Source organism: Caretta caretta, chromosome 1 (genome assembly GCF_965140235.1).
Source record: "Caretta caretta isolate rCarCar2 chromosome 1, rCarCar1.hap1, whole genome shotgun sequence".
Taxonomy (NCBI): domain Eukaryota; kingdom Metazoa; phylum Chordata; order Testudines; family Cheloniidae; genus Caretta; species Caretta caretta.
This window is the reverse complement of record NC_134206.1, coordinates 114,995,371-115,020,310: the sequence shown is the minus strand read 5'-3', so window position 1 is coordinate 115,020,310 and position 24,940 is coordinate 114,995,371. Positions and strand designations below refer to the sequence as shown.

General features: G+C 41.2%; 1 protein-coding gene across 4 annotated transcripts in view; it reads left to right on the top strand.

Moving 5' to 3' along the window:
- The window catches only part of LOC125639514 (opsin-3-like), a 137,005-nt gene that overhangs the window by 54,012 nt on the left and 58,053 nt on the right, over positions 1-24,940 (top strand). For all 4 annotated transcript variants that reach the window (XM_048856787.2, XM_075130211.1, XM_075130214.1 and 1 more), the window contains exon 3: positions 944-1,269. In XM_048856787.2, the coding sequence (XP_048712744.1) occupies positions 944-1,269 (326 nt within the window). The remainder of the gene's footprint in view (positions 1-943; positions 1,270-24,940) is intronic.

Sequence of the window (24,940 nt, the reverse complement as noted above, 5' to 3'; positions counted from 1 at the left end):
TGCTGCTAGTCATAGTCCAGTGCAACTGCAGCTGTATTCCCCGCTCTATAGTCCAGAAAAGGGATCCACTCTAGGGTTCCAGCTCCTCAGCTGTTACCTCCTTGGTCAGAGATTTGTGTCTCTCCCTCTTCTGAGTGAGGTGTTTCCAGGCTGCACAGTTCCCTGATTATACTATGAGCTTCCCAGCAAAAGACAGACTGCCTAAGCAGGCCTGCTTCGCTTCTCCCCTCAGAGATGGCACACAGTGTAATTGCCACAGTTAAGTTACCACACAGCCCTTTCTAAACAAGCACATTTATTCTTAAGGTGAAAGCGTTGCAGAGAAAACATATTAAAATAATTTAAAAAACTGATTAGCATGTGTGTAGTTCATCAGGCATCTCCCTGTGACTCTCAACAAGGGCTCTGATTGGTGATTAGTCCTTCAAACCTCACACAGTGGTTTTTCCTGTGGTCACAACTTCATCAAGGCTTCAGGGCAGAACTAGCTCCCAACTCTTATGGGGCTTCAGTGAGCCAAAGACCTTCCAACCCTCCCCTTGGGACAGAAGGTTCTGTCTGTTTACTGTATCAGAGAGAAGGCTCTGGGTCAGTTTTAACTCGGGCTATTTAACCAAAAATCTTTTCTTTGACTTTTGGTCTCTGGAGAATCTAGTCTGAACCAATATTAGTGATTATCTCACCAGTTGGTGGCACCTCTCCCACTGTTCTAAGTTCCTGGAAGACTGTGGTCCCCCTCCCACATGGTAATTCATACAATCCTTCAATAGTACGTAAACATTTGCACTTTGAATACAATGTACTCCTAAAATACTTAAACATAATTCAATAAGGTTTAAACTTATAATTCAGTAATGTGTGTTCAGGATATTGTCATACCTGTCACATTGGTGCCATACAAAACAGGGGTACTAAATCCCTAAATTGTTTGGTTTTTTTGCAGGTATTGTGTCCCTGATCTCCTTGGCTATCTTGTCTTATGAACGCTATAGCACCATCACCCTAGGTAACAAACGGGGCTCTGACTATCAGAAGGCTCTGCTAGCAGTTGGTGGTTCCTGGCTTTATTCTCTCATCTGGACAGTACCACCGCTCATTGGCTGGAGCAGTTATGGGATTGAGGGGGCCGGCACAAGCTGTTCAGTACGTTGGACCTCCGAATCAGCTGAGTCTGTCTCCTATATCATCTGTCTCTTCATATTCTGCTTGGTCATCCCTGTAATGGTAATGATATACTGCTATGGACGTCTCCTTTATGCTGTTAAACAGGTAAGCTATGATCTGCTAAATATAGGCAGTATAAATGATCTGAGAGATGTTACCTCTAGGAAATATTTTCCTTTAAGTATCTGGTTTTAAGATGCAGTACTGATAAGGAGAAAAAAAAAGGCAGAAAAAGTTGTGGAGAAGGAAGATGGACCGTACCAAGTTTTCTTATCTTTCTCAACTTGAAACAGATGTCTGGGTAGCGAGGTGGGTCCTATAGAGCATGCTGGCTCTCAGATTAACAAAATGGAACAGCAAAATATTATATGTTAAACAAGCCAATGCATTTGGATGAGCTCTGCAGTCATAACGAGGACTTTCATCATTATTCCCCATTTCAGTCCTACATAGATTACATTCTCATATCTCTGCCTTTTAAAATACTAGGTCCGAATTCAATACTCACGTAACTCCATTGCAGGCAGTGAAGTTACACTAAAGAGGAGTTTGACCTTTCAACTCTGATATACTTTTAAAAAATTGATTAAAAAAAAGACTCATTACATAGCCCCCTCTTACTTAGAAGAGAATGGAGTATCAGGCACTCTGAATTTTATCTTCAGACATAGCTGGCTGGAAGATAGGGGACTGTGAAGTTTTACTGTTGGAACAGTGGTGCAGCTTAGTGATGAATAAGGAAGGAAGGAGTGAATGCTTAGGTCTTGTCTATATGGGAACACTAGAAACTTAAGATGGATTAACTAAAGGCATGAAGTTAAAGGGCATTCATTCCCTGAGTGGATGCTGTCATTCAGAAGTTAGCCAGCCTTAGGTCCTGCTTTGGCGTAAGCCTTGGGGATTCATTTTACATCTTTAGTTAATTAGTCTTAACTCTCCAGTGTGTCCCTGGGTATGCAAACTCTTAGAGGCAGCCCAGAATAGAGTGCATACTCCTAGCAGTGATCACAAAAGTATCATTTTCATACTCATCTCTTGCTTCCCTAAATATTTTGTACTATCATCCATCATCATAGCATACGAATATTTATATAGATAAAGTGCCAATACCATATGCCAGGGGTTCTTAACCTTTTTCTTTACAAGCGCCCTCCAACATATTATAAAAACTCCACGGCCCAGCTGTGCCACAACAACTGTTTTACGGCATATAAATGCCAGGACTGGTGTTAGGGAGTAGCAAGGAGGGCAATTGCCCGGGACTCCACACCATGGGGGAACCGCAAAGCTAAGTTGCTCAGATTTTGGCTTTAGCCCTGTGTGGTGGGGCTTGGCCCCAGGCTGCAGTCCCATGTGGCAGGACTTCAGCTTTTTGCCCTGGGCCCTAGTGAGTCTAATGCCAGCCATGCTTGGTAAACCCCCTGAACCCTGCTCGGCGTCCTCCCAGAGGGCCCTGGACCTGTGGTTGAGAACCACTGGCATATGCCTCATTTGCTAGGTACCGCTGTAAACATCAATGTCACTTTATTCAAAGTTTTATTTTTTAAAAAAATGAGTAATATTCTTTTCTTACGTATGCGTGGTTGGTCTCAACCTGGAATAGTGAGCATGCTGAAAGAGCAGAATGTTGGAGACAAGATTTGAATGCAGTCCATAGCCACACTGAATTTAGACCCAAAGGGATTTCTGCAGCATGTGATATAGAAAAAAGTCTTGATTTTATTGGCAATTGACCATAACAGAGAAATAAGCAGTAGGAAAGGTGTGAATTCTCTCCTGAGGCTTTTAAAAAGACTGGTTTCTGGTCAAGTCAGAAGATCACTGGAAAACATTGGGACATTTATGTTCGAAACACATGGATTTTATTAAATGATGGAAGTGGAAAGGAATCAAATGGGAGTCTTGCATATTTTTTCAGAGGGGTGATCCCAGGAGACATGGGGAGCTTAGATTAATTCAAAACAAAAGAATTACCATATTGGATTAGACCATATCAATACCTAAAAGATGTATAGATCCAGGTCTACAGAAGTGATCTGATTACTACAAAGTCTGTATCAGATAAACATTGAACTGTTAGACAACATCTAATTCACATCCTGTCAATATTTTAAAAATCTCCTTAGTAAGACTTCTGTTGCTGAAAAATAATATAGCAAAATCCTGACAACATTCATAATGTGTACTTAATATTCAGTGGTATGAATTTGCTGTAACACATTCATGTAACATGACTTTTCTGAAGATTTCCATGGTTTCCAGAAGTTTCTACATTTGTCTTCTATAGAACTTTCAAAAATTTTCCATAGCAGTCTTACTTAGAAGATAGAGTTTTTTCTCCAGTTTCATGTCATCTAACTATTCATAATCTTACTATATGCAACCATCTTCTATAAAATGCTATAGAACATTATGGCTTGATATGCTGTACAGATGAACTGTGGGTGATAAGAAATTAGTTCCTTTCTATACAGAAATAGAGGGAGTATTTTTGGTAATAGAAAAATATTTGAGAGGCTACTATATGCACGTTAATGTTGTTACTTTTTTGAGTGAGCAAAAGAGTCCATTACCAGAAAGCAGAACCATATTCTTGTTTTATAGATGAAAAGGTGAGTCTTTTTGTAACGTTACCAGTAATACGTTAGAAGTAATGTAGGTTTGCAGCACACCATAATAAGCATAATAACTATGCTGTAGCTGCTGGCAAGTTTTCTAAGTATGCATTATTACGTTTTTATAAGCTATAAAAGAAGTTTGTACATTAGAAAATTACATGCATAAATTATATTATACCCTGAGATTAAGAACACAGGAGTTATGCCACTACTAATCCTGTCATGTAAATTCATTGAAGTAGAAGAAATATCTTAATAGACAGGGAATAGATAATGCAAGGACTGGCATGGTGCCTACATTTTATTTTCAGGGACTGTAATTGTGGGTCTACTTTTCTCTTTTCCTTTTCAAAATTTAACAGGATATTATAGTTTTCTGGGATACTAGGCATTAGTACCCTGGGTAGTCATTTGTAGGTAATTCATTGGCAGAATTTTGCAAGAATTTCATTAACACACGGGTGTTATAAAGGATAACTTTTCCCAAAGAATGTAATAAATTTATAGAAAGTTACATGTCAGTAGAATTTGTGTATGAATATTGAAGAACACCTTTTAGACGCAAATAGTATTAAACTAAAGTAAAAAAACCTGACTGATCTATTATCAGAGTCCCTGTGATTTAAGGGTCTCAGAAGACTTTTGGATGTTTTTTTCAAGTATGTTACCTTAGGATAGGTTTTCCCGAAGAAGATTTATCCTGGATGGCCGGGATTGGTTAGACTGTGTGCTGCCAATCTCATGGGCTGCACCTGGGAAACAGAGGTGTCCACCCCAGTAAGGGCTGGACTTCAAAAGAGTCATGGGACAGTGATTGGGAAACAGTAAAATAGGGAACGGTCTGTATTGTGAGAGCATAATTTAGGCAGAGAATATTCTGCATAGAGAGCTATAAAATAAACCATGGCTTGAGAAGCTGTTAGGCTTCTCACGGGTATATCAAAGTTTTAAGATAGACACACAAAGATACAAACACTTTATCTGACTTTCCTTCAAAGTCTCCAAGTACATTCTTGTTAAGCTTGTGTAAAGTTTATATCATGTTTTTATGAGAATCACTTTTTCCCTGTTGCAGATGTTGAATGTTTCATTTATACTTTAAGATTTTTGATGATGAGCAAGATTCACTAGAGGAACTTGGACTGAGGAGCCGTTGGAAGGGAGAGGGGACAGAAAAACTACCACCATTATCACAGTACACTATTCACATATATTCTGGTCACATTTTGCACCTTAAACAGTAGAGGGAATTGGGACCAGTTTATTTATTAAACTGCAGTTTGGGTTTTTGTTTTTCTCTTGGTCCTTGGATGATGATACTTCTAAATAAATTTTATCATTGTGTACCTCTGAGAAAAAATACCTATAAAATTGACATAGTTGTTTTATACTTTGGAAACCCGACTCCCAAATGTAGAATTACACAGATTAGTATTGAGAGACCTGCCAAAAGGACAAATGACAAGCCAGAAAAGTGATCCATTAACAAAGAGATTCCACACAAAGCCAGTCTGGAATCAATCTCCTAATCTATTTAATCAGGAGACTCTCTCTCATCAAGGCTCAAAAACGCCTTACAAAAGGAGTGTGAGTAGTAGTTCAATCAAATGTGCAATTTAACACACGAGTCTGAGCCTGCAGTTCTTATTCATGCAACAGACCTTGAGTGAACAGTCCCACTGAGGAACATGGAAAAATGGCCAGTGGTCATTGACGACTGATTCCTTTTAGAGCTGGTTGGAGGAAAAAAATTAGTTCCCCGCCCCCAAGAAAAAAAATCATTTTTCAACAAAAATGAAAATTTTTATTTAGTTTTGATTTTTGTTTGGTTTTCAAAAACAAAATTTTTTCCTCCCATTTTTGATTGAGATTTTTAGATTCCACTTCCCACTTCTCTCCATTTTTATTTTTTCTGCCTTTTTCCACTGGAAAAGGGAGAGTGAGAAGGAAAAAAACCTAGAGAAAAATCTGTTTTCCTCATCTTTTCTCCCTTTTTTCACTCCCCCCATCTTTCAGTGCAAGAAGGTGTGAGTGGGGGGGAGGGGGAAGGAGAGATGAGATCCCCAAATACAAAGACTAAAAATTGAATTTCTTTTGAAAACTGAAACAAAATGAAACTTGAATGTGAAACAACATGAAAAATGTTCATTTTGATTTTTTATGGAAATGTCAAAATTAAACTGTTTTCACAGTTTAATTTTGACAAAACTGTATCTTTACAAGGAAAAAGACATTTGATTGAAAAATTTCGTCCAGCTCTGGTTTTTTAGAGATGTCATCTGGAAATGCTGGGGGGAAGAGGGGAAAGGAAGGGCAAGGAGAGAGAGCTTAAGGCTATGTCTACACTAGAACTTTTGTTAAAAAAAACACCCTTGACTGATGTAAGTGCCGATGTGGACAGCACTACGTTGGCAGGAGACATTCTGCTGCCAACATAGCTACCACCGTTCATTGGGGGTACAGCTGTGCCGCTGTAAGGTCTGTAGTGTAGACATAAAGCTGTAGAGTATTTTGTGGTCACTACAAAACAACTTCACAGCCCACTTTGGGCTAGAATCACAAAGCTGAGAATTACTGCAATAGGGATGGCCATTGTGACTACATATGTAGGATTAAAAAAACCCAAAAACTAAGATTGATAGAGCTTTGTAATTCATAAAGAGTAAGAAGAGAAGTTGACTTTGAACTCATTCATTCTTTCTCTCCCTTGAAGGTTTGCCCATTGTAGAAATTTGTTTTTTAACATATCTCCAGAGAAGTATAGTCCAAAGGTTCAGATTTAATTCCTAATTGGGTACCAGCCCACAACCATTTTGAATATGTGGGGAGAAAATAAACTAGCCCACTTGAGTGAGAAATGGGCAGTCTGGTAATGCTTTCCCCAGTGCTCCTCCAATACTCTGCTCCTTCTACCTCTACTACTTTGCCCCTCAAAGTCACTAATTAAGCCACCTGGGAAATGAAATATTTGTTTCTAGTACAATACTACTGTTGTTCTATTAAAAAAGTGCCATGGACTCTGCTTTCAATTGGACCCCACCAGATTGGTTAGAGAAACTAGCTCTTTAGGTTTTTTGTGACCCTGTTCACTGACCATTACTGTTTTTCTTTTTGTAATAAAATATAAAGTCATTAGCAAAATTGACATACCAAAGAAAAGTGCCACATCATAGGCTGCCCAGCTGTGCTTCTCCCACTCCCCTCCAAGATGTAAAACTTCTAAAGGTTTCAAAAGAAAATTACAGATCTTTCACTATTTTGTGGAGGAATAAAGTCCTAGTGTGAAATCTTGGTTCCCTTGAATCAGGCCAGAATTTCAATCGGTCATGTATTTCTACTAGTAAAACCTTTAAAGATACTTCTTCTCACATTACAATACTCTGCTTAACTGGAATTTACACCAACAACACGTGTATTTTTTGGGGTTAGCTTAAGTAGGGAGAAATACAGTGTTGACTATTAAGTTTTTCTGCCTTATCTTCAAAATGTTGTAATTAAAGCACATCCGATCCATTTGACCACAAATGAGAGTGTGATACTAAGAACTTAGATGACAATCTAGTGATAACGTCATGCTCATAAGAATGAGAATGTTTCCACAAGTTTGTGTTCATAGTAGTGAATAACTGAATTAAAACATATATTAAAATGTATACCCTGGCCGCTTTCTCCACACATATGGATCCTCACTATGGGCCCTCAAATTTGAATCCTTTGGCTGCTGTTTTTAAATCAGTGTCATCATCCAGGAGTTTCCTATTTCCTTATTTATGGATCTGTATTGGTCATTAGTTTTGACTACTGGGAGTCATTTAGAAAATATAGAAACACAGATAGTAAGTTGCTTTTTTGATTTAAAGGTAACTGTACAGAAGATCAAGACACTGTTAACTGGAGCTGGGAGGGTAATAAAAAATTCATGACTATTCATTTGAAAATATGAAAACTCTCTTATGATCGTAGTTACTCTCCTTTTGCATATGCTTTCCATGAGCACTCAAGCCTTCTAGGTTTACTGACCCCAATGTTCACAGAAAATGAATTTCAGTATTTGCTCTGTAAGTGCTTGCACACTCATCCAGTCAGAAACAATACCATGTGATTTACCTGACCAATATAGATTCTGCAAACAGAGTGTAAATTTATTGAATATGTACAAAGTAGACAATATATCATGCCTTCAGAGTCATTAAAGTGGAAGGCCGGAACTAGCCAGCTTTGACAACTCTGGCTTAGTCCTCTGCTGGACTGGTTTGACTAGGAGGAAAACCCCCCAAAACAAAATGCCAAGACTGTCTGACAAAAGAATCCTGGCAGGATTTAAAAAGATATGCTCTTAGGAGCGCAGGGGAAAACCAGATTAAAAGCAGACTCAGGAACCCACTGGGAGTGTCTGGGGAAGCTAGGCTTGCCTAGGTTGCCAGAGTGGGGGGTAGGACTTTAGGTAAGAGACATGCATGTGGACTGCTTGTTTTAAAGCTCTCTCTCACTAATGCTTTGTTTCTACTGCTAAATAAAAAATATTTTAAGAAGGTTATTAGAGCAAAGGGGAGAAAAAGCAGGTGCCCAAACCCAGTCAGATATGCTCAGCAATAAGTAGTTGGTACATACAGATTAGTGTCCCCAGATCCCAGTCTAAGGGTATGTCTACACAGCAAAGAAAAGCCCACAGCTTGCCTGTGCTAGCCAACTTGGGCTCAGGCTGTGGGGCTGTTTCATTGCTGTGTAGACTTCTGGGCTCTAGCACCGTGCGAGGTGAGAGAGTTCCAGAGCTTAGGCTCCAGCCTGAGCTGGGAAGTCTACAGACTTATAAAACCTGCCGAGTTATAAAGTCTGAGCCCTGCGAGCCGGAGTCAGCTGGCATGGGCCAGCTGCGGGTTTTTCTTTGCTGTGTAGACATACCCTAAGAGTGGACAAAGTGTGATTACACCCTGAGACAGGTAAAGGTAAGGGGCTCGAGACCTGAGCTGGGTGCTCTCAGAGAGACCAGAAGGGGGCAGAAATCGAGTTAGCTCTGTAACCATGGCACATAGGTCACCTTTGATAAACTATGCTGACATGTTCTGGAATTTGCATTCATAGCCTACATAGAAAAATGTTGAGAGAGCACATGATGCCACAAAGGCTCCTGAGAGTTATTTGAAAGTGATCACATTCTGGGAAGCAGATTAGGAATGTCTCACAATGAGAGAGATCTACATATATTTACATTTTTGTGCATATGCACTTCCGCATGCCTTCATTTCAGAACACTGACTGACACACTGCATCTAGAAAACATTCTTCAAATGTCACACTGTCCATTTTAGGGCGAGCGATGTTGGTAAATGTTGCGGGTCAGAAGGTATGATGTAATGCTATTTTGAATGATCTTCAGACAAACTAAGTAGCATTATTGTTTTATTATGTCTTTCATAATATTTTACTACACAATTAAAAGGAAAGCCGTGTAGGAATTCCATATCAGAACCAAAGAAATAGAATGGGAAATGGAGAACCACTAGGTGAGTTTGAAACTTTCTGTGCGAGTAAACAATGTCAGAGATCTGAAGAACAGAAGAGGTTATGAATTAGTGATTTCTGACTGCTTCCTTTGCTTTATGGCCCTGTTATTTGGAACAGTTAAAAATCAGATTACTTGAGCTGCCTTTTAAAACAGTCAGGAATGCATAAAGAAAAGATATTTTGAGAGTTTATCCAACTGTCAGGCCCATTTGGTTATGATAAGCTGTGTTAGGAAAAATTGTCCAGTGATTCAGTAATAAAATACATTATCTTCACAAGATTAATCAAATGAGGGAGGATAGGTAAAGTATAGATTTATTCCATCACACGGTAATATGCCTATAGTATGCCTATATTTGTGGATAAAAAACTTTCTCATACAATTAATTGATCTGAGATGATGACTCATCTTCAGAAATCTAATAAAGCAATTAATCTGCAATGATGGTGCATCCCACATTTGTGGGGAGAGCATGCTACAAACATGATGTTCTGGTATTCTGTGAAGTCAATGGAGCTGTGCGTATTTACATCAGCTGATTGTGTCAATTCTCCCTACCTGTTTAAAATTAGGAAATAAAACTCAGTAAAATGTCCACAACTAGCCACGAAATAAAAAACTCTCAAAACCTGAAGGTAAACTGTAGTGTATCAAAAGTGGGTACTATCCCTTTAAATAGTTTGAGCCCTCCAGTAGTCCTCACTATCTTCTATGTCTCAAGTCACCAGAACCCTGCCTGAGCAGGATGTGTACAGTTAACTAGGCCTTACATTCTATATTTAGAGAATGCTGATATTTGGACCCCACCTGGCCTGTGTGGTTCCTACATATTATGTGTGTGTGCATATATATATACACACACACACACACACACACACACACAGTCTTTTGCTCTGTATGCAAAGTTATACTTCCTAATGCTTTGGAGTTTTATATAGTAAATATAAAACAGGATCCTGGGTGATAATATACCCATTTTACTATAATTTATTGGGCTGTCTACGTACAGTCTCCTCACAGCCTCAATTCACTCTGTTCTTTGTGCTATATAGTATCAAAATAAAGAGGCTTAACCTTGACTTTTTCCAGCTTTAAGTCTGAACTTTACATTTCGTTGAACATTTTCCCTTGATTATTCTTATAGAAGACAGTGTGCATCTGATTAAGATCTTAAAACCATGGGGCTAAACAAATGTGTCTCTAGAGTTAGGATTTTTTGGAGTTGTGTTTGTTTTTAGCTGATGAAATGGTGTTTCATTTGTTTTAACTAGTAGAACTGATATCCGCTAACCAGCTGTATATTTGTTACAGCTGCCCTTAGGGTATATCCCAGGCCTTATGTTCTAGTTAAGACTAGTAATATAAATTCAAATTGGATCTCTCTCAGCTATGCAAATAGATTCTAGCTGAAAAACGTTTGTGAGATTTTTACCAAGAGACTGGTAGTAAGACTGCACACAATTTTATTTCTAGGCGTGTTAAAGAGAAATGACACATAATGCCAAAATGTTTCAGAAGGCTGTAACATCTGTTAACTAGTAATATAACCCATTCTCCTAATATTGGCCTTTGTGCATGGAGAGGAAGTTACATTCAATAAACACCATTATTTATTCTGAGTTTTAATATCTTCAATAGGCTAAATGAGAGGGAGAGAGATTTATTTGGAAGCAGAAATAAAAGCAGCTTATCAATACACTGAGCCTAAAAGATAAGAAGGTAAATATTACTTTGAAAAAAAAAAAACCATGGAGATTTCCCCAACCCTGCAAACACTTAAGTACATCATAACTCTATTCACGTAAGTATCGCCACTGAGAATGTACAGGATTGGGGCTGTACTCTGTCAAGCATTACACAAGAAATCAGTGCTCCATTGTAATAGGAATCAGAACAAGGGGTTTGATAACGCCACTAGCTTTCGGCCGCACCCTTCACTAGGGTACAGCCTGTTAGTAGGTAAAGGCCGGATTTTCAAAACGGCTCAGCTTCCAGTTGCTCCACTTATTTCGGTGCCTAAATAGGAGCCGAGCCCTAAGAGTTATCCACCCTCAGTTCTAGGAGCTCCATAATAGGTTAGCACAACTGAATTTTGCTTTAAGTTTCACCATGTGCTGGGCTTCCATGTGTGCTAGATCCTTTCTTGGGTATTGTGAATGTTGTCTTAGTGCAATCAGGCGTGACAATCTGAAGAGATATAAAGTTAACGTCGGATGGCTGTTGGGATGTGTATCTGGGGGCCTCCTTCTAGTTTCCCTGGGAGAGGTGTCTGCATAAAACAAAACCCAAAACAACTGGCACTTACTGACACACTTTTAAGCCATCTCAACTGAGAGGCCAAGAATTGAATATTCATGAACTATCTTCTCAACCTGGTCTCTCCAAATCAAGCTTTAGGCCCATCGTGGGGAACCCTGCATTCCTGCTGCTGCTGCCAATCTGGACCTCAGCTCTTTAATATTTGCATGCTACTGTGGGTTTCCTTCTAGTCGTTTTCTACTACCAACAGTTATCCCCAGCATATGATGATTTACTTATCTGCCCCTGCTCACTATTCTCTTTCTGGAATGGACAAGGGGTTTGTGATAGGGAGCTTGGAGAGCCGGGTGGCCTAGTAGATAGCACACTGGACCAACCCCTTGTCTATCGGAGGGAAGTAGCAGCTAACCCCAGGCTAGGAGTGTTTGGGCCTCCCAGTTCATCTAGGCCTTTGTCCTTAAATGGGGCATGGCAGGGGCCCCCACGTCCTCCCTTTCCACCAGGGCCCAGCCCAGGGCCCTGTAGAAAGTAACAGCAGCAGGATCCTCCCTACACAGAGTTTAAGCTCATGCCCTTGGGCTATTTCCTACCTATGCGTTCCTTAAGTTTGGGGCACGAGCCCTACAGTTTAAAGAGTCAATAGCGTCACACAAAATCCAAAGCCCTACAAGACCTCATGGTTCTCAGAGTGGGTGGTGGTTGGAGAAGGCTCTACCTGGTTGGCGGGGGTGGAAGAGGAGGGTCCTTACCTGCTCTGTGCTCCCCCCTCAGGCACTACCTTCTGTCTGATGTCTCTTCTCCTCTCCTGTAGTCTGTCCACCACCCCTTGACTGGGAGCTTCTGAGCTCCTTTTAACCTGGTCCTTCCTCTGGAGCATGCTCAGCAGGCCTGTAGGGATGGGGCTACATGGGCCCAGCATTGCCTTTTAACCCCCTTCAGGCCACAGGTTCATTAAGCAGTTAGTCATGGATACCTGACACATTTTAATATAAAACTGAATGGATTTAGTTTGAGCTCCAGCCCTTGACAAGTACGTTTAGAATGTTAATTCCGTCTAAATGCCAAGTTACAAGAAATATGCTTTCAACCTGTTCAATCATCTGGTTATCTCAGCATTATTTTTGACTCTGACCTTTTCTTAGGGAGGCTCATGACTTGCTTGATTAGGTCTTTATATCCAAATTACAGAATTTTCTAAGATTACGCCATCCTTTTCGCTGTGGGCTGCTGAGATTCTGGCTTGAAATGGTGTTTGAATTTTAGCCATTACACTAATTATTCATTGCACAATGACAGAGTCTTTTGGCACAGAACTCTGCTGCTGGAGCGCTACCTAAAATTGAACTGCATCAGTAATGTCACACAGCAGATTTTAAAGTTAGTGGCACATGTATCACTGAATGTAATCCCCTTAATTAGTCTGCCCTGAAATAGCTTCCATCATGGAACCTATTGTCCCAGTCATTTGGCGGAACTTTTCAAGCTGCCGTCAGTGCAGTTGTGTTTTGCATGAGGATAGAGTGCTTTAACATGGAGAGCTGTAAATGGTACAACGTAATGAGCAACACCTCCCTTTCTACTTGCCATCAGTTGTCAGCTGTGTGTTGGTTTTCTCTGTGTGCTGTGCTGGCTTTGGTCAAGTAGCCAGTACAGCACACCTCTATCAAACTGCCCAAAATGACCACAGACTCGGTTCAGTAGCGAAGGCACTCGGCCAGGTTTATTGTCAATGAAGCATGGTAATAGCACCTGTAGACTCTACAGTGATACCAAGACATGTATGCCCATTGCAATGGACCCACTCAGTGAACGGCGGGACTTTCTGACTTTCTCTGTTCATCACCCTGCCATCCTGATCTTTAAGAGGGGTCAGTTTGTCCTTGTATTATCTTCAGGGAGTGTGTTTACACCATAACCTTGTATTGGGGTGTTCTGGTACTACCTTTCTGGAATGTGTTTACGTGAATACTTAGTGCCTAGGAGTGCTTGTGCTTTTGCAGTACCAGCCCTGTTCTTGCCAGGTTTTGTGAACTGGCAAGTAGGCATGTATTGTAACAGGGCTTGACTCTGTTTAGGCCTTACACTAGGCCTTTCCTACTGGGCCTCAAGTCTCAGGCTCTCTCTTTCTACTATACTACTGACCCCAATAATTAGGAATGCGTGACCCAGTTCTGAAAACCCAAGACCCTCACCCCATGTAATAAAAGATGTGACACATATAAGTGATGGCTTCTTCACCGCTTGAACATTCTTTGGGCTTAGGTCAGAGTCTTAAGGAATCCAGAATCCATCCTCTCCCACTTCCCTCCTGCATGGCTTCTACTCTGGAACTTGGTGCCTCCTGTCATTTTTGCAGTCTGCTTCTGGTCTCTTCTCCCTCTCTCTCTACAAGAGCCAGTGAGAGATTCGTCTGTAAGCGCAAGTCCCCTTTGTCAGGTGACCCCCACTAGGTGATCTGTTACTTCCCCCTTGGAGTTCAGACTTAAAAAAACTGGTTGCCCTAGCCAACTCTTTGTCCAAGCGGGCTTTCCTGTGACTACAAGAGCATCAAGGTTTAACAACCCTTTCATTGTTAGCTCAGTGTCACTATCCCCCAGAATTTTAGTGAAACATGAAGATAAGAAGACAACAGAGAAGGAAAACAAAACCCAGAATGGTGTTTGCAGTCTAACAGATGCACAGAGACAGCCCCCAACATCAAATAGAATTTATAAACTGTATGTTATAACTAGGGCTCTGTGTTTTCAGTTTTTATTTTATTTAATTTTTCCCAGGAATTTAGTGGTGTTTATTACTACAACAACAATAACAGGTGAAAATCAGTGGAAAATACTATTAATAATTTTTTCTGGGTAAATATCGGGGTTTATTTTGGTGGACAGAAGGATGCGAGGGGGGGGGGAATATTCCGTAGATTAATGCTTTGATGAATAGAATTCAATACCACCTCTGAGTTTAAGAAGACAATATAGCTCTAATCCCCCCAAAAAAACTTTCATTTGAATAAAGAGTTTACTGTTGTAGACTTAGAGCTTTTGGCCTATAAATATTTACCTTTAATAATTGGGCCCAAAATTTTAAAATATTTTATAAACACTCACTGGTTTATATGAAGTCCTTCAGTGTAATTTCCAAAAGTCCTGCACAGCATAGACTCGCAGCAGTATTTTTAAGGAGTCTTTTCCAAGGCTCGTTCTCTTCAGTCTTGGATGTAGCAAAATTTAGAAAATACTCTTGCCACAACTTCAGAGCTTGCGTACGTGCCTGTTTGTTTACCATGTATATCTTCAAGACTAATACATAGCCTTACTTCAAAAAGCAGCTTTGCATATACACACAGATTAACGTATTATCGTAATACATATATCTCATGCAATGTATTGTATTTTTCTAATAAAACAAGTTATTTTTTATCTATTTGACTGATAGAAAAGTAGGGTGGAAATCGGAAAAAAAGAATAATACTTTTTGGAAAATGGGGGATTTTTTTGTGGTAAAAATCGGTTTAAACAGAAAACGAAGAGCCGTAATTATAACACACTGTTACCAGCACACCACTTGCAGCACTGTGCGGTGCAGAAAAGATTCAGCCTCATTTTCCCATCTGGTTTCCTGCTGGTCCACCAAGCCCCCAATTCCTTCTGGGTTGCAGAGACCCTCTCACCTTCCAGGGCACTCCAAATCCAAAACAAGTCTGAAGCAACACAAACTTAAACTCTTCTCTTTCTTCCAGGAGATCAGTTTGGCATAAGTCTTTCCAGGCCCTGGCCAGCCTCTCTCCCCTTGCCAGCAAGCAAGCATGCATATATGCACTCCAACTGACTAGGGCTCTTTCTTTTGAACCCCTCCCTGGAAGCTTGCCTCCTGCTCTAGGTGTCTCAATTTGATCTGACTGGGCCTTCAAGTAGCTCATTAATCCTTCCTACCTTGTGTGGAGGCTTGTGTGCCCCAGTACACTGTATGTAGACAAAACATCACATGAACATTTGCCAGTTACTGCAGCCTCTCAAGCTCCGTCACTTTCTGATCACATTACCACTTCTTGTTCTCTGAGCAAGGACTTCTACAGTGGCTATTCAGTGCTGAGGTGGCTTCACCATATGGAGCCTGTGTTTTCTGATCCCCACATTTATCACTCTCAGTGACTGGGTGAGCATGTGTTAATTCTGTCAGCATACGAGCCAGTGAGTTTGGGTGGGCCCCAAATTATTACAGACGGGCAATATATAATAGGTATGATGTGAAAGCAAACCATTTACTTTGAAAAAAGATCACTAAAATAAAACAGTTAAAATCCAGAATCTATCACATATATTAAATGCATTTAAAGTTAGGGAAGCAGCCGGGGCAGGTGCCAGAGTGTCCTCAGCCTGGCTGCAGGGCAGAGGCTGCCCACATGTGCGGGAGGCTAGGTCCTGGCCCCCAGGGGCGGCTCTTCCACAGACCTTATGTGTCTGACACGGGAGCGCTCTCCCTCTCTGCTGCTTCACGGGGTGCCCTTGGAGCCTGCACAGCTAATTCCAGCCACATGCTCAGCTGGGATGAGGAACTTTCTGATCCTTCTATTCACCGCCTGCTGGAGTGGTGGGTCGGTAAGTCAGCTGCTCTTCTCTGCCTCTCCCAGAGGCCCTGGGCACCAGCAGGCCAATCCCAGAGATGGCAGTTCCTGTGGGTTAGTTAGTAAGAACCTTGATGCTGGGCGAGCTGCCTGGTTCAGGGCAGAGCCTGGCCCTGCTAGCAGCAAAGGGAAGCTGCTGCTGCAGGGCAGAAGCTAGAACTTTATTGGCAATCCCAGTGCTGAGAGTCAGCCCGCAGCGCCATGCTGCTTTGCCAGTGCAGCTGCACTGCCAAGGGCCTGCAGGGGCAGGTGCTGTTACTTGTTTTCGTTTCCAGGGTGCCCCCCACGACAGTGCCCCGAGCCCTGTGTGCTGCAGCACAGGGGTATGGCATGTCCCCAGCTGGGCTCCCCCACATGCTGCCCAGCAGCGTGCCCAAGCCTGTGCCTGCGATCGACCGCTCGGTGTGTGCGAGATTGCTACTTTTGTGCTAAATGTGCAGTGCGATTCATTTGTAACCCATGCTTGGCGCGGTGCTAGTCATCAACACAGGCAGACATGAAACTCTGCCGGGTGAACTGCAGCCGGGGCCAGCGCGGTGAGAGGGGGGTCTTGTAACCCTCCTGGCTTGCAGAGAAAAGGTGGACCACGGGGAAGGCGCTACAGTAGCACATTGCTTGTGTCTCTGTATGTATTCGGGTGGCCCCGTATGCTAAATGGGTGGGCCGCAGCCCACCTGGGACTACACCCCTGATACGAGCGCTGTCAGTAGCATTCTGGAGGATACCATCAAGAAACAGAACCAGTGTCTTCCGAAGTTTTATTTAGGTGTCTTCTATTTCTCCTGCAGGGCTGACTCTCAAGGGAGCAGGAAACCCAGGAGGAAGGGGAGCCAGCAGCACAGGGATAAGAGAGTAAGAGGCCAAGGAACAAGGAGCATAAAAGTGGGGGGCAAAACTCCCACAACTGTACTGGAGGAGTAGCTGAGGGCATTCTGGCCCCAGGAAGTCAATAGAGTTGCAGCAGCAACAGCAGAGCCATTCAGTTGGGGGTTTAGCCTAAACAGGGACCAACCATATCCCACTGCTATGGGGCTCCATAAAAAGCATTGACAGGGGCACCCCCTAAAACATTTAACCCTCAAATATCCTGAGTACCTGCCCATTCCACAACCACCACAACTCTTTAACATATTGAAGAACTGGTTTATTTTATTCATACAGTGAATAAAGCGGGGTTAAAAATATAACTTTTCAATTAGGGTGCAACGTAATACAGGGTTCCACGTTTTGGCACATATTCAGATAATTTGTGTCACCCACTGGCAGGTTTGCAAGTTGAGAGGTGTGGTCTTTGGAGTCCAGTAAGCATCCTGGTTGGCTCAAACTACCAGTCTAAGATTCATAATACGCATTGGGTGCTGCCATATAAGCAAAATAAAATAAATGCTGCAAACATAAATCCTGGTGATAGAGTTCAGTGGTCGCTGTCCACCCCACTAATCAGTTATTATGACTTAGCCTGTATTGTTGATCAGCTATGGCTATGGTTATAAATGCAGCCACTTGCTTAAACGTAACCTTTCTTCAATTTCTTGAAAGTAATCTGCAAAGGAAGAGAAAAGTTAGGTTGTGTCCTTTTTTCTTCTGTGTGGTTTATACAGAAGATCTGAACATTTGTTTGTTTAAGTGCTTTCTTTCTGATTGTTGTTCACATTAGAAATCCAGGTCTCATCTACCCTGGGAAGCTTGTGTAGGGATTAATAGAGTTTAAGGCCAAAAGGGACCTTCAGATCATCTAAGCTGACTGGTTTTATATCACAGGCCATTAAATGTCACCCAGTGTCCCCCATATTGAGCCCAATAACTTGTGTTTGGCTAAAGCACATCTTCCAGAAAGGCATCCAGTCTTGAAGGCACCAAGAGATGGAGAATCTATAACATTCTGCTAATCCTAACAACAAATGAGCTTTTCCTTTTTCATAATTCTTTTGCAGCTCCTCCAGTCCATGGGCATTTCATAGAACTGTTTTAGAGACTGAATGCAGGAAGGATACTGAAAGGTTTGGGCCTGCCTCTTTGTTGGGAGTTCTTTTATAGTGCTTCACAAGTGAGAATTGTGGACCATTTTTCCTTTAATCTCTTTTCTTTATTTTGTTTTCAGATAGATGCATTTTAGCTTTAGTTAAAAGAGAGTTTGCTGAAAACAACTGTTTTTATATTAATTCACAAGTATATTAAGGTGCAGACATGACTGCGTTGCCTTTTTGCTGTCTGAAAGCTTGAATGGAAGCATATTTCTGACTCTTATCTTAGATTACTCCTATATTTCTCCTGACTAAAAGCTGCCAGAGTATGAGCAGGTACTGCATTATGCATATCATAGATGGCCTTACTGGTGAAAAATTAGCATGTTATCTACTAAACTGCCACCACACTTCTCTGCAGTTATAACCTATTAAATATTAAATACAAAAAAAAAATCTGTAAAGTAACATTGTGGTCAATTTTAACTCATAAGAGTACAAAAATCCAAAGATAAGACTGCCTCCTAATGTGCCTTTATCCCATCTCAGTGTGTGAGGGGCTTGCATACCTACCAATAGCCCAGATGAATTGGTACAATACGGTACCAAATTTCTGGTAAAGCATACAAAAGAGATTTTCAATCTATACTGATTTTTGAGCTGCCACCCCTACTACAATCTTTTGACCGTTATTCTTCACTCCATGCAGAATCTGTATAACACAAATCTATGCTTCTTTCATACATCATTGGTAAAATGTGCTATCCAGAACAGGGCAACAGAGCAGCAGCAGCAGCATAGAAATGCATTAGTGAAATGTTTAGTTTTCTCCTTTACGGGATTTTTTTTTTTAAAGGAGAAAATAACATTCTTAGAAATTTAGGCTACAGTGCCCTATATCTCATATCCAGCTGCTCTTGGAGGTAGTTATTGTCAATCTCTCTAAAGCCCTTTCTCAGAGATAGAAAGACTCAGACCACTAGTGGTTGGTTCCAATATCATGTCGGAACTGAGTGGTTAATCAATGTTTGGGGCCCTGGAGCTGTTTCAGTTGGGAGGAGAAATTGACAATAGGTATTTCTTTGGTGCAGTTTTGTTTATTTACAAAGAATATACAAAATCCAGTGTATCTGGACAGAGAAGGAATCAAACAGCAGGAAACAGCTTCTTTTGCTCACAGCACCAAGAACGCTTTTCAGCCTGCATCCCTGTCCCAAAAACCTCTACCCCAGGTTTCTTCTAGGGTCAGACATCGTGATTCAACTGCTCCTTCTGTCTTTCTTTCACTCAGTTCTTGAGTGTTCTGCCTTACCTCCCATACACACCCAAAACAATACTCAGCAAAAGCTCCTGGGTCAGTTCACCTACTCCTTGTTTTAGGTGGGGATTTATCTTATACAGTTATATTTATTGAAGGATGAGTTCACATCTCTCAATCTCAATGAGGTTTTAACTTAATCTATAACACTCAGCTCATAGCAGCAGCGTTCAACAAAGTCAATGCAAAGTGACAGAAGTGCTAATGTCTTTCATTCCTTTCTTTCAAACCAAGTGGGCCTATTGTATAAATCGGTAGTCTCCTGCACCTCTTGTAAATACAAAAACAAAAACAATTTTTCGTATAAAACAATCTTTGCAAAACCGAGCACTTTACTTCAGTACATAACCTTCCCATCTTGCCTATAGACTAACAGTATATTTTGTAAATGTTCTCCAATACCTTATTTGTATTGGATGTTCCACAGAGAGGGGACAGGGACTTGTCTGATGGTGATGGAGTCAGTATTGCAAAACCACTTTCTGCATGCTTGGCCCATTAGTGATACCAGTAGGTCTCTAAAACATAAGAATGGCCATACTGGTTCAGACCAATGGTCCATCTAGCCCAGTATCCTGTCTTCCAACAGTGCCAGGTGCTTCAGAGGGAATGAACAGAACAGGTAATAATCAAATGATCCATCCCCTGTCATCTAGTCCCAGCTTCTCACAGTCAAAGTTTTAGAGACACCCAGAGCATGGGATTTTGTCCCTAACCATCTTGGCTAATGGACCTATTGTGCAGGAACGTATCTAATTCTTTTTTGAACCCAGTTATACTTTTGGCCTTCACAACATCCTCTGGCAATGAGTTCCACAGGTTGATTGTGCGTTGTATGAATAAGTACTTCCTTATGTTAGCTTTAAACCTGCTGCCTATTAATTTAATTGGGTGACTCCTGGTTCTTGTGTTATGTGAAGGAATAAATAACATTTTGCTATTCATTTTCTGCATACCATTCATGATTTTATAGACCTCTATTATATCCCCCCCTTAGTCATCTCATTTTAATCTCTCCTCATATGGAAGCTGTTCCATAAGCCTAATCATCTTTGTTGCCCTTTTCTGTACCTTTTCCAAATCTATCTTTTTTGAGATGGGACGACCAGAACTACATGCAGTATTCAAGGTGTAGGCATACCAGGGATTTATATAGAGGCATTATGATGTTTTCTGTCTTAATATCTTCCATAACGTATCACGTTTATCTATGTGCATGATAAATATGGGTGGAAGTCTTAAAGCAGATCAGCCAACCCATTTTTTTTAGTCATAAGGACGTAAAAAGTAGCATGTCTGGACTTGTGCAAAGAGTGTTATTTTTCTCTTTCAAAAATGCTCAAGAGAGCAAATTTCCCTTTCACTTAGTGCTTCATGAGGACTGTGGCATGGACTCTGTTACAAACCAGCACAGAACCCCTCTGTATGGTCACCGATCTGTTACAAGTGGGTCCCAATTGCTGGGTCCTACATGCTTCCAAGCCACCTGGATCTGGGTGAAGTCTAGTCACTGTCTCCAGCTATGCATTTGTCAGGGTTTGGTTGAGACCTAGGGGCCTTGGCATGAGCTGGCACCTGGTCTGCCAGCATCACAGTCTGTAGAGCAGAGAGGGCAGTCACAGTCTAGACGCTAGAAAGGGATTCTTTAAAATAAATGTGTTTACATAGATTGAAAACACACACAACTTCATGCTACTACTCTGTGGTTTTTTAGTGGAGTTATTAGAGACCCAGTGCAGCACCTGAGCTTACAAGGTAAAGTTGTTGAGAATTTATTAAGCAATGTTTCATAAAGCGAATTTGTTTTACTTTATTAAAACTTTGGTCAATAATAATGAATAAAAAATTTGTTTTCAAAAATATTTCTCCAGGCCTTTGGTGCCTGAGACATCTTTATTAGCAACAAATAAGCATTGGTCTAAAAAGGCTTAGTGTTGTCTTTTAAACTTTTCCTAATTTTGAAAGCAGTGTGTAAATGCCATTTTGTGAGTCAGATTCAATGGGCCATGACAACGAATGGACAAGAGGTGTAGTGGGCTAGTCCTGTTCTTCCCTGCACATCAGAGTTGGCAGCATGAAAGCTTCAGACACCATGAAATATCAGAGCAATTTCTCTCCTGAACGGCTGCCTATCTCTGCTTGCCCAGCTCCAATGAAACAGGCTAGGAGCACTGGCAATTCATTCTGCCATGCCATGTCATACCATGGGCTTAGATTGTAGCAAGGAAGATTTAAAACTTCCTAACTGTAAAGATAATTAAACACTGGAACAAATTACCTAGGGAGGTTGTAGAATCTCTGTCATTGGAGGTTTTTAAGAACAGGTTAGACGAACACCTGTCAGGGATGGTCTAGATAATATATACTCCTGCCTCAGTGCAGGAGACTGGACTAGATGACCTCTCGAGTTCCCTTGCAGTCCTACATTATTATGATTCTATGTACAGGCTTACCTCTGCCTACTTCTCCTTACTCTTACTGACTAGCATGAATTTCTTTGCAGGATGACTAGTGAAGGGTACAGGGAGAAGGAAGAGATTGCCCTGGGATGGAGTGCCCAACCAAGGTCAAGAGAACACAGCTCTGCCTTGCCTATGCTAGCAAACTTTGTAGCTGTAATTCATCACCAGTGGAAGCTGTAGTGCAGACAGGGCTCAGTCATTTTCACCACTTGTCTAATCCTCCTCAGACTAGAGTTAGATGCCCTATTAAAAACACCTGAGCTCTGTCAACATTATAGCTTCCACCATTTCTATTAGCAGTCGAGCTGCACTGGTGGTGAATTACAGCTACAAAGTTTGCTAGTGTAGGTGCAAAACTTAAGGTATTATTCACTCAAAAGCAGATGGACCATCCTGTTTCCAAGAGTGTAATATGCCTATTTTAAATAGTCATTTTGCATTTACAGACAATAGTGCTTTTCCCCCTTGGGAGGCCTGTGTTACAGTTGCTAGGCAACCAGGCCTTTATTTTCATGCTGGTTTGTTTCTCTATGCCAGAGCTCAGGTGTACAAATGTCTGTGGTATGCTCACACAGCAGCATGGCCACCTGGCTGACAAATTTCCAAAACATTGAGGTCAATGAGCCTGACTGCCCATGGGTTTATGACTACAGCCATACCCATCTTGTTATCATATACAAATCCATCATCAGCGTACGCAAATTGGCCTGATACACAAAAATATCTACTGCATATTGCGACAGGCTGCAATGCCAGACTCAGACTGACAAACCGGCCAGGATGGACTCTTTTGTTGCCACTCATAGTGGTGCCTGGAATATTTCATACCTAACGGTTCTCTCTGTTAGAGATCTGGTGTTCCTTATAGACTTACTGAAGGTCTCCTCTGTACAGATCTAAGGATGGACCATGGAGCCAGGCTCATAGGGGAAAGTCTCTGTATCCTGTAAATGAGCGTAGCTTGATTACTCATTGACACACTATGTAAGTACATGTGTTTTTATGTAAAGTGACTCAGGGCAGCCTCACCCAGCAACCAGCTTCCTTGGAATGAACTGTGGCTTCCAAGTGTTGGGCCACCAGAACAATGAAAGCCTTCCTGGTGATACAGACAGCCCATATGCTCATAGGCTAGCTGGCACTCATCCAAATTAGCATGGGCACTCTCCTAAGCAATTCTGAAAATAGATTGTGGGCCTCTACAGAATCAAGTCATAGAATTTAAGGCCAGAAGGAACCACCCAATCATCTAGTCTGAATTTCTGTATATCACAGGCCACCAGCACCCAGACACAAAACTAAACTCTGGAGAATAAAGGCCCATCTGTGTCCGTGAGCATGTCCAGAACTTGGTTCATTAGTGTGTGTATATCCTCTAGGGCACCCAAGTCCTGCACATACCCAACCACCAACTTTAAAAAATCCAATACATGCTCATATCCCACTTGCACCTAGAATTAAATGCTCATGTGGGGATTTAGACATGCCCAAGCTTCTGAAAATTTAGCCCATACATCCTTACTGGACAATTTTGTATGAACATCACATTCCGGAGACTTCCTGACCCCTAACTGTGAGGGATTTGGTGGGAGGATTACACAGTATTTAGTGTAGGCTTTGGTTTTGTTTATTATTTGTATGTTCAACAAGGGCTTTTTGCAAGCAGAAATAACTCTGCACAGTCAATGTTTGACTTACAGGATAGTTTATCAGACTGATAAAAACAATAGTTTTGTCAGAAGTCAGGAAAAGCAGAGAAAATAGAGATAAGATAATCTAAAACAATATAAACCTTTATTACAAAATAAATATATTTCCTAACTGGAAGCTTGTAAATTATATTTAATTTCTAGAAATTTGTCTTTAGTACCCAAACTCTAGGAAGTACTTAATTCTGTCTAGGAGAAAATCATGATGTTATTGTGCATTCATTTTATAAATAGGTTGAATATAATTCATTGAAGTAATTTCATTATGTTCACCTTCTCTGATATTCTCAAGGCAGAGGTTAGAGAGACCTAACTCTTCCCAGTTAAGATGTAATTATTTTTTTCAAGCATTTAATGGTCCTGGATACATGACCTCCCTATTAAAAATAACAAATAAACATCTATTTGACATGTAAATTTGAGGTAGAGATATTTTTATCTCCTTCAGGTTTACACTGAAACTTTCTTTCCTCCACAAGCAGTGAGGAAGTAAATGAATGAAACCTGCCTGGGTATTGAGCCCTCTTAGCTTCCACTGGCATCAATGGAATGGGTGTTGAGGACACGCAGCACTTTGCAGAGTCAGCGTATGTAACTTTGCTATTACAGAGTACTTTCCATTACGGTGAACACTCCAACATTTGAGAGAAATGAACTAATAGCAGCATGGATTAGAGGCCCTTATGACCAATTTCAGTGCAACTTCCAGGGCAATTAGCTCCCGTGCCCGAGTCCCCCAGGACAGCCTAGGCTAGGTGGGAGCAGCCCCACTGCAAAGCCCCACCCAAGTTACTGTGTCCTCACTGGTGCTGTGCTCCCCTGTGTGTACTACCTGGACTTCTGGGGATATTGTTCTGTGGTGCAATAAGTGTGACTAACGTGACTAATGAACTGCCCGCAGCCCCCATTGTACCATCTTTGATATCTAAGAGACTGTCCAAAAGGTCAGTTATTACTTGTCAAACTTGTTTTTCCTTCTAAAACTCTCTCTGGCTAAAGGGAAAGGGAACAAGAAATGTTATTAAAAGGAAAGACTTACTTAATACTTTTCATTTCAAATGATTTAAGTGGTTTTCCTTCTTGTCTGTATCTTTAAGATTAAAAGGATTTTTAATGCTGTGTTTGCCAGGGTACTAAACAGACTGAGGTCTCTGTATGCCAAACCCAAAAGTGTTTAATGTTAGACAGACTGGGGTATATTAACACCTTTGGCCCATATATTCCATTTAAATTACTACAACGCTTCCCCTTTTTAAAGTTAAATGTTACTGTGCCGTTTTCTTGTATTCTCTCCCCTCCCAGCATGCTAAATTTAATTGCTT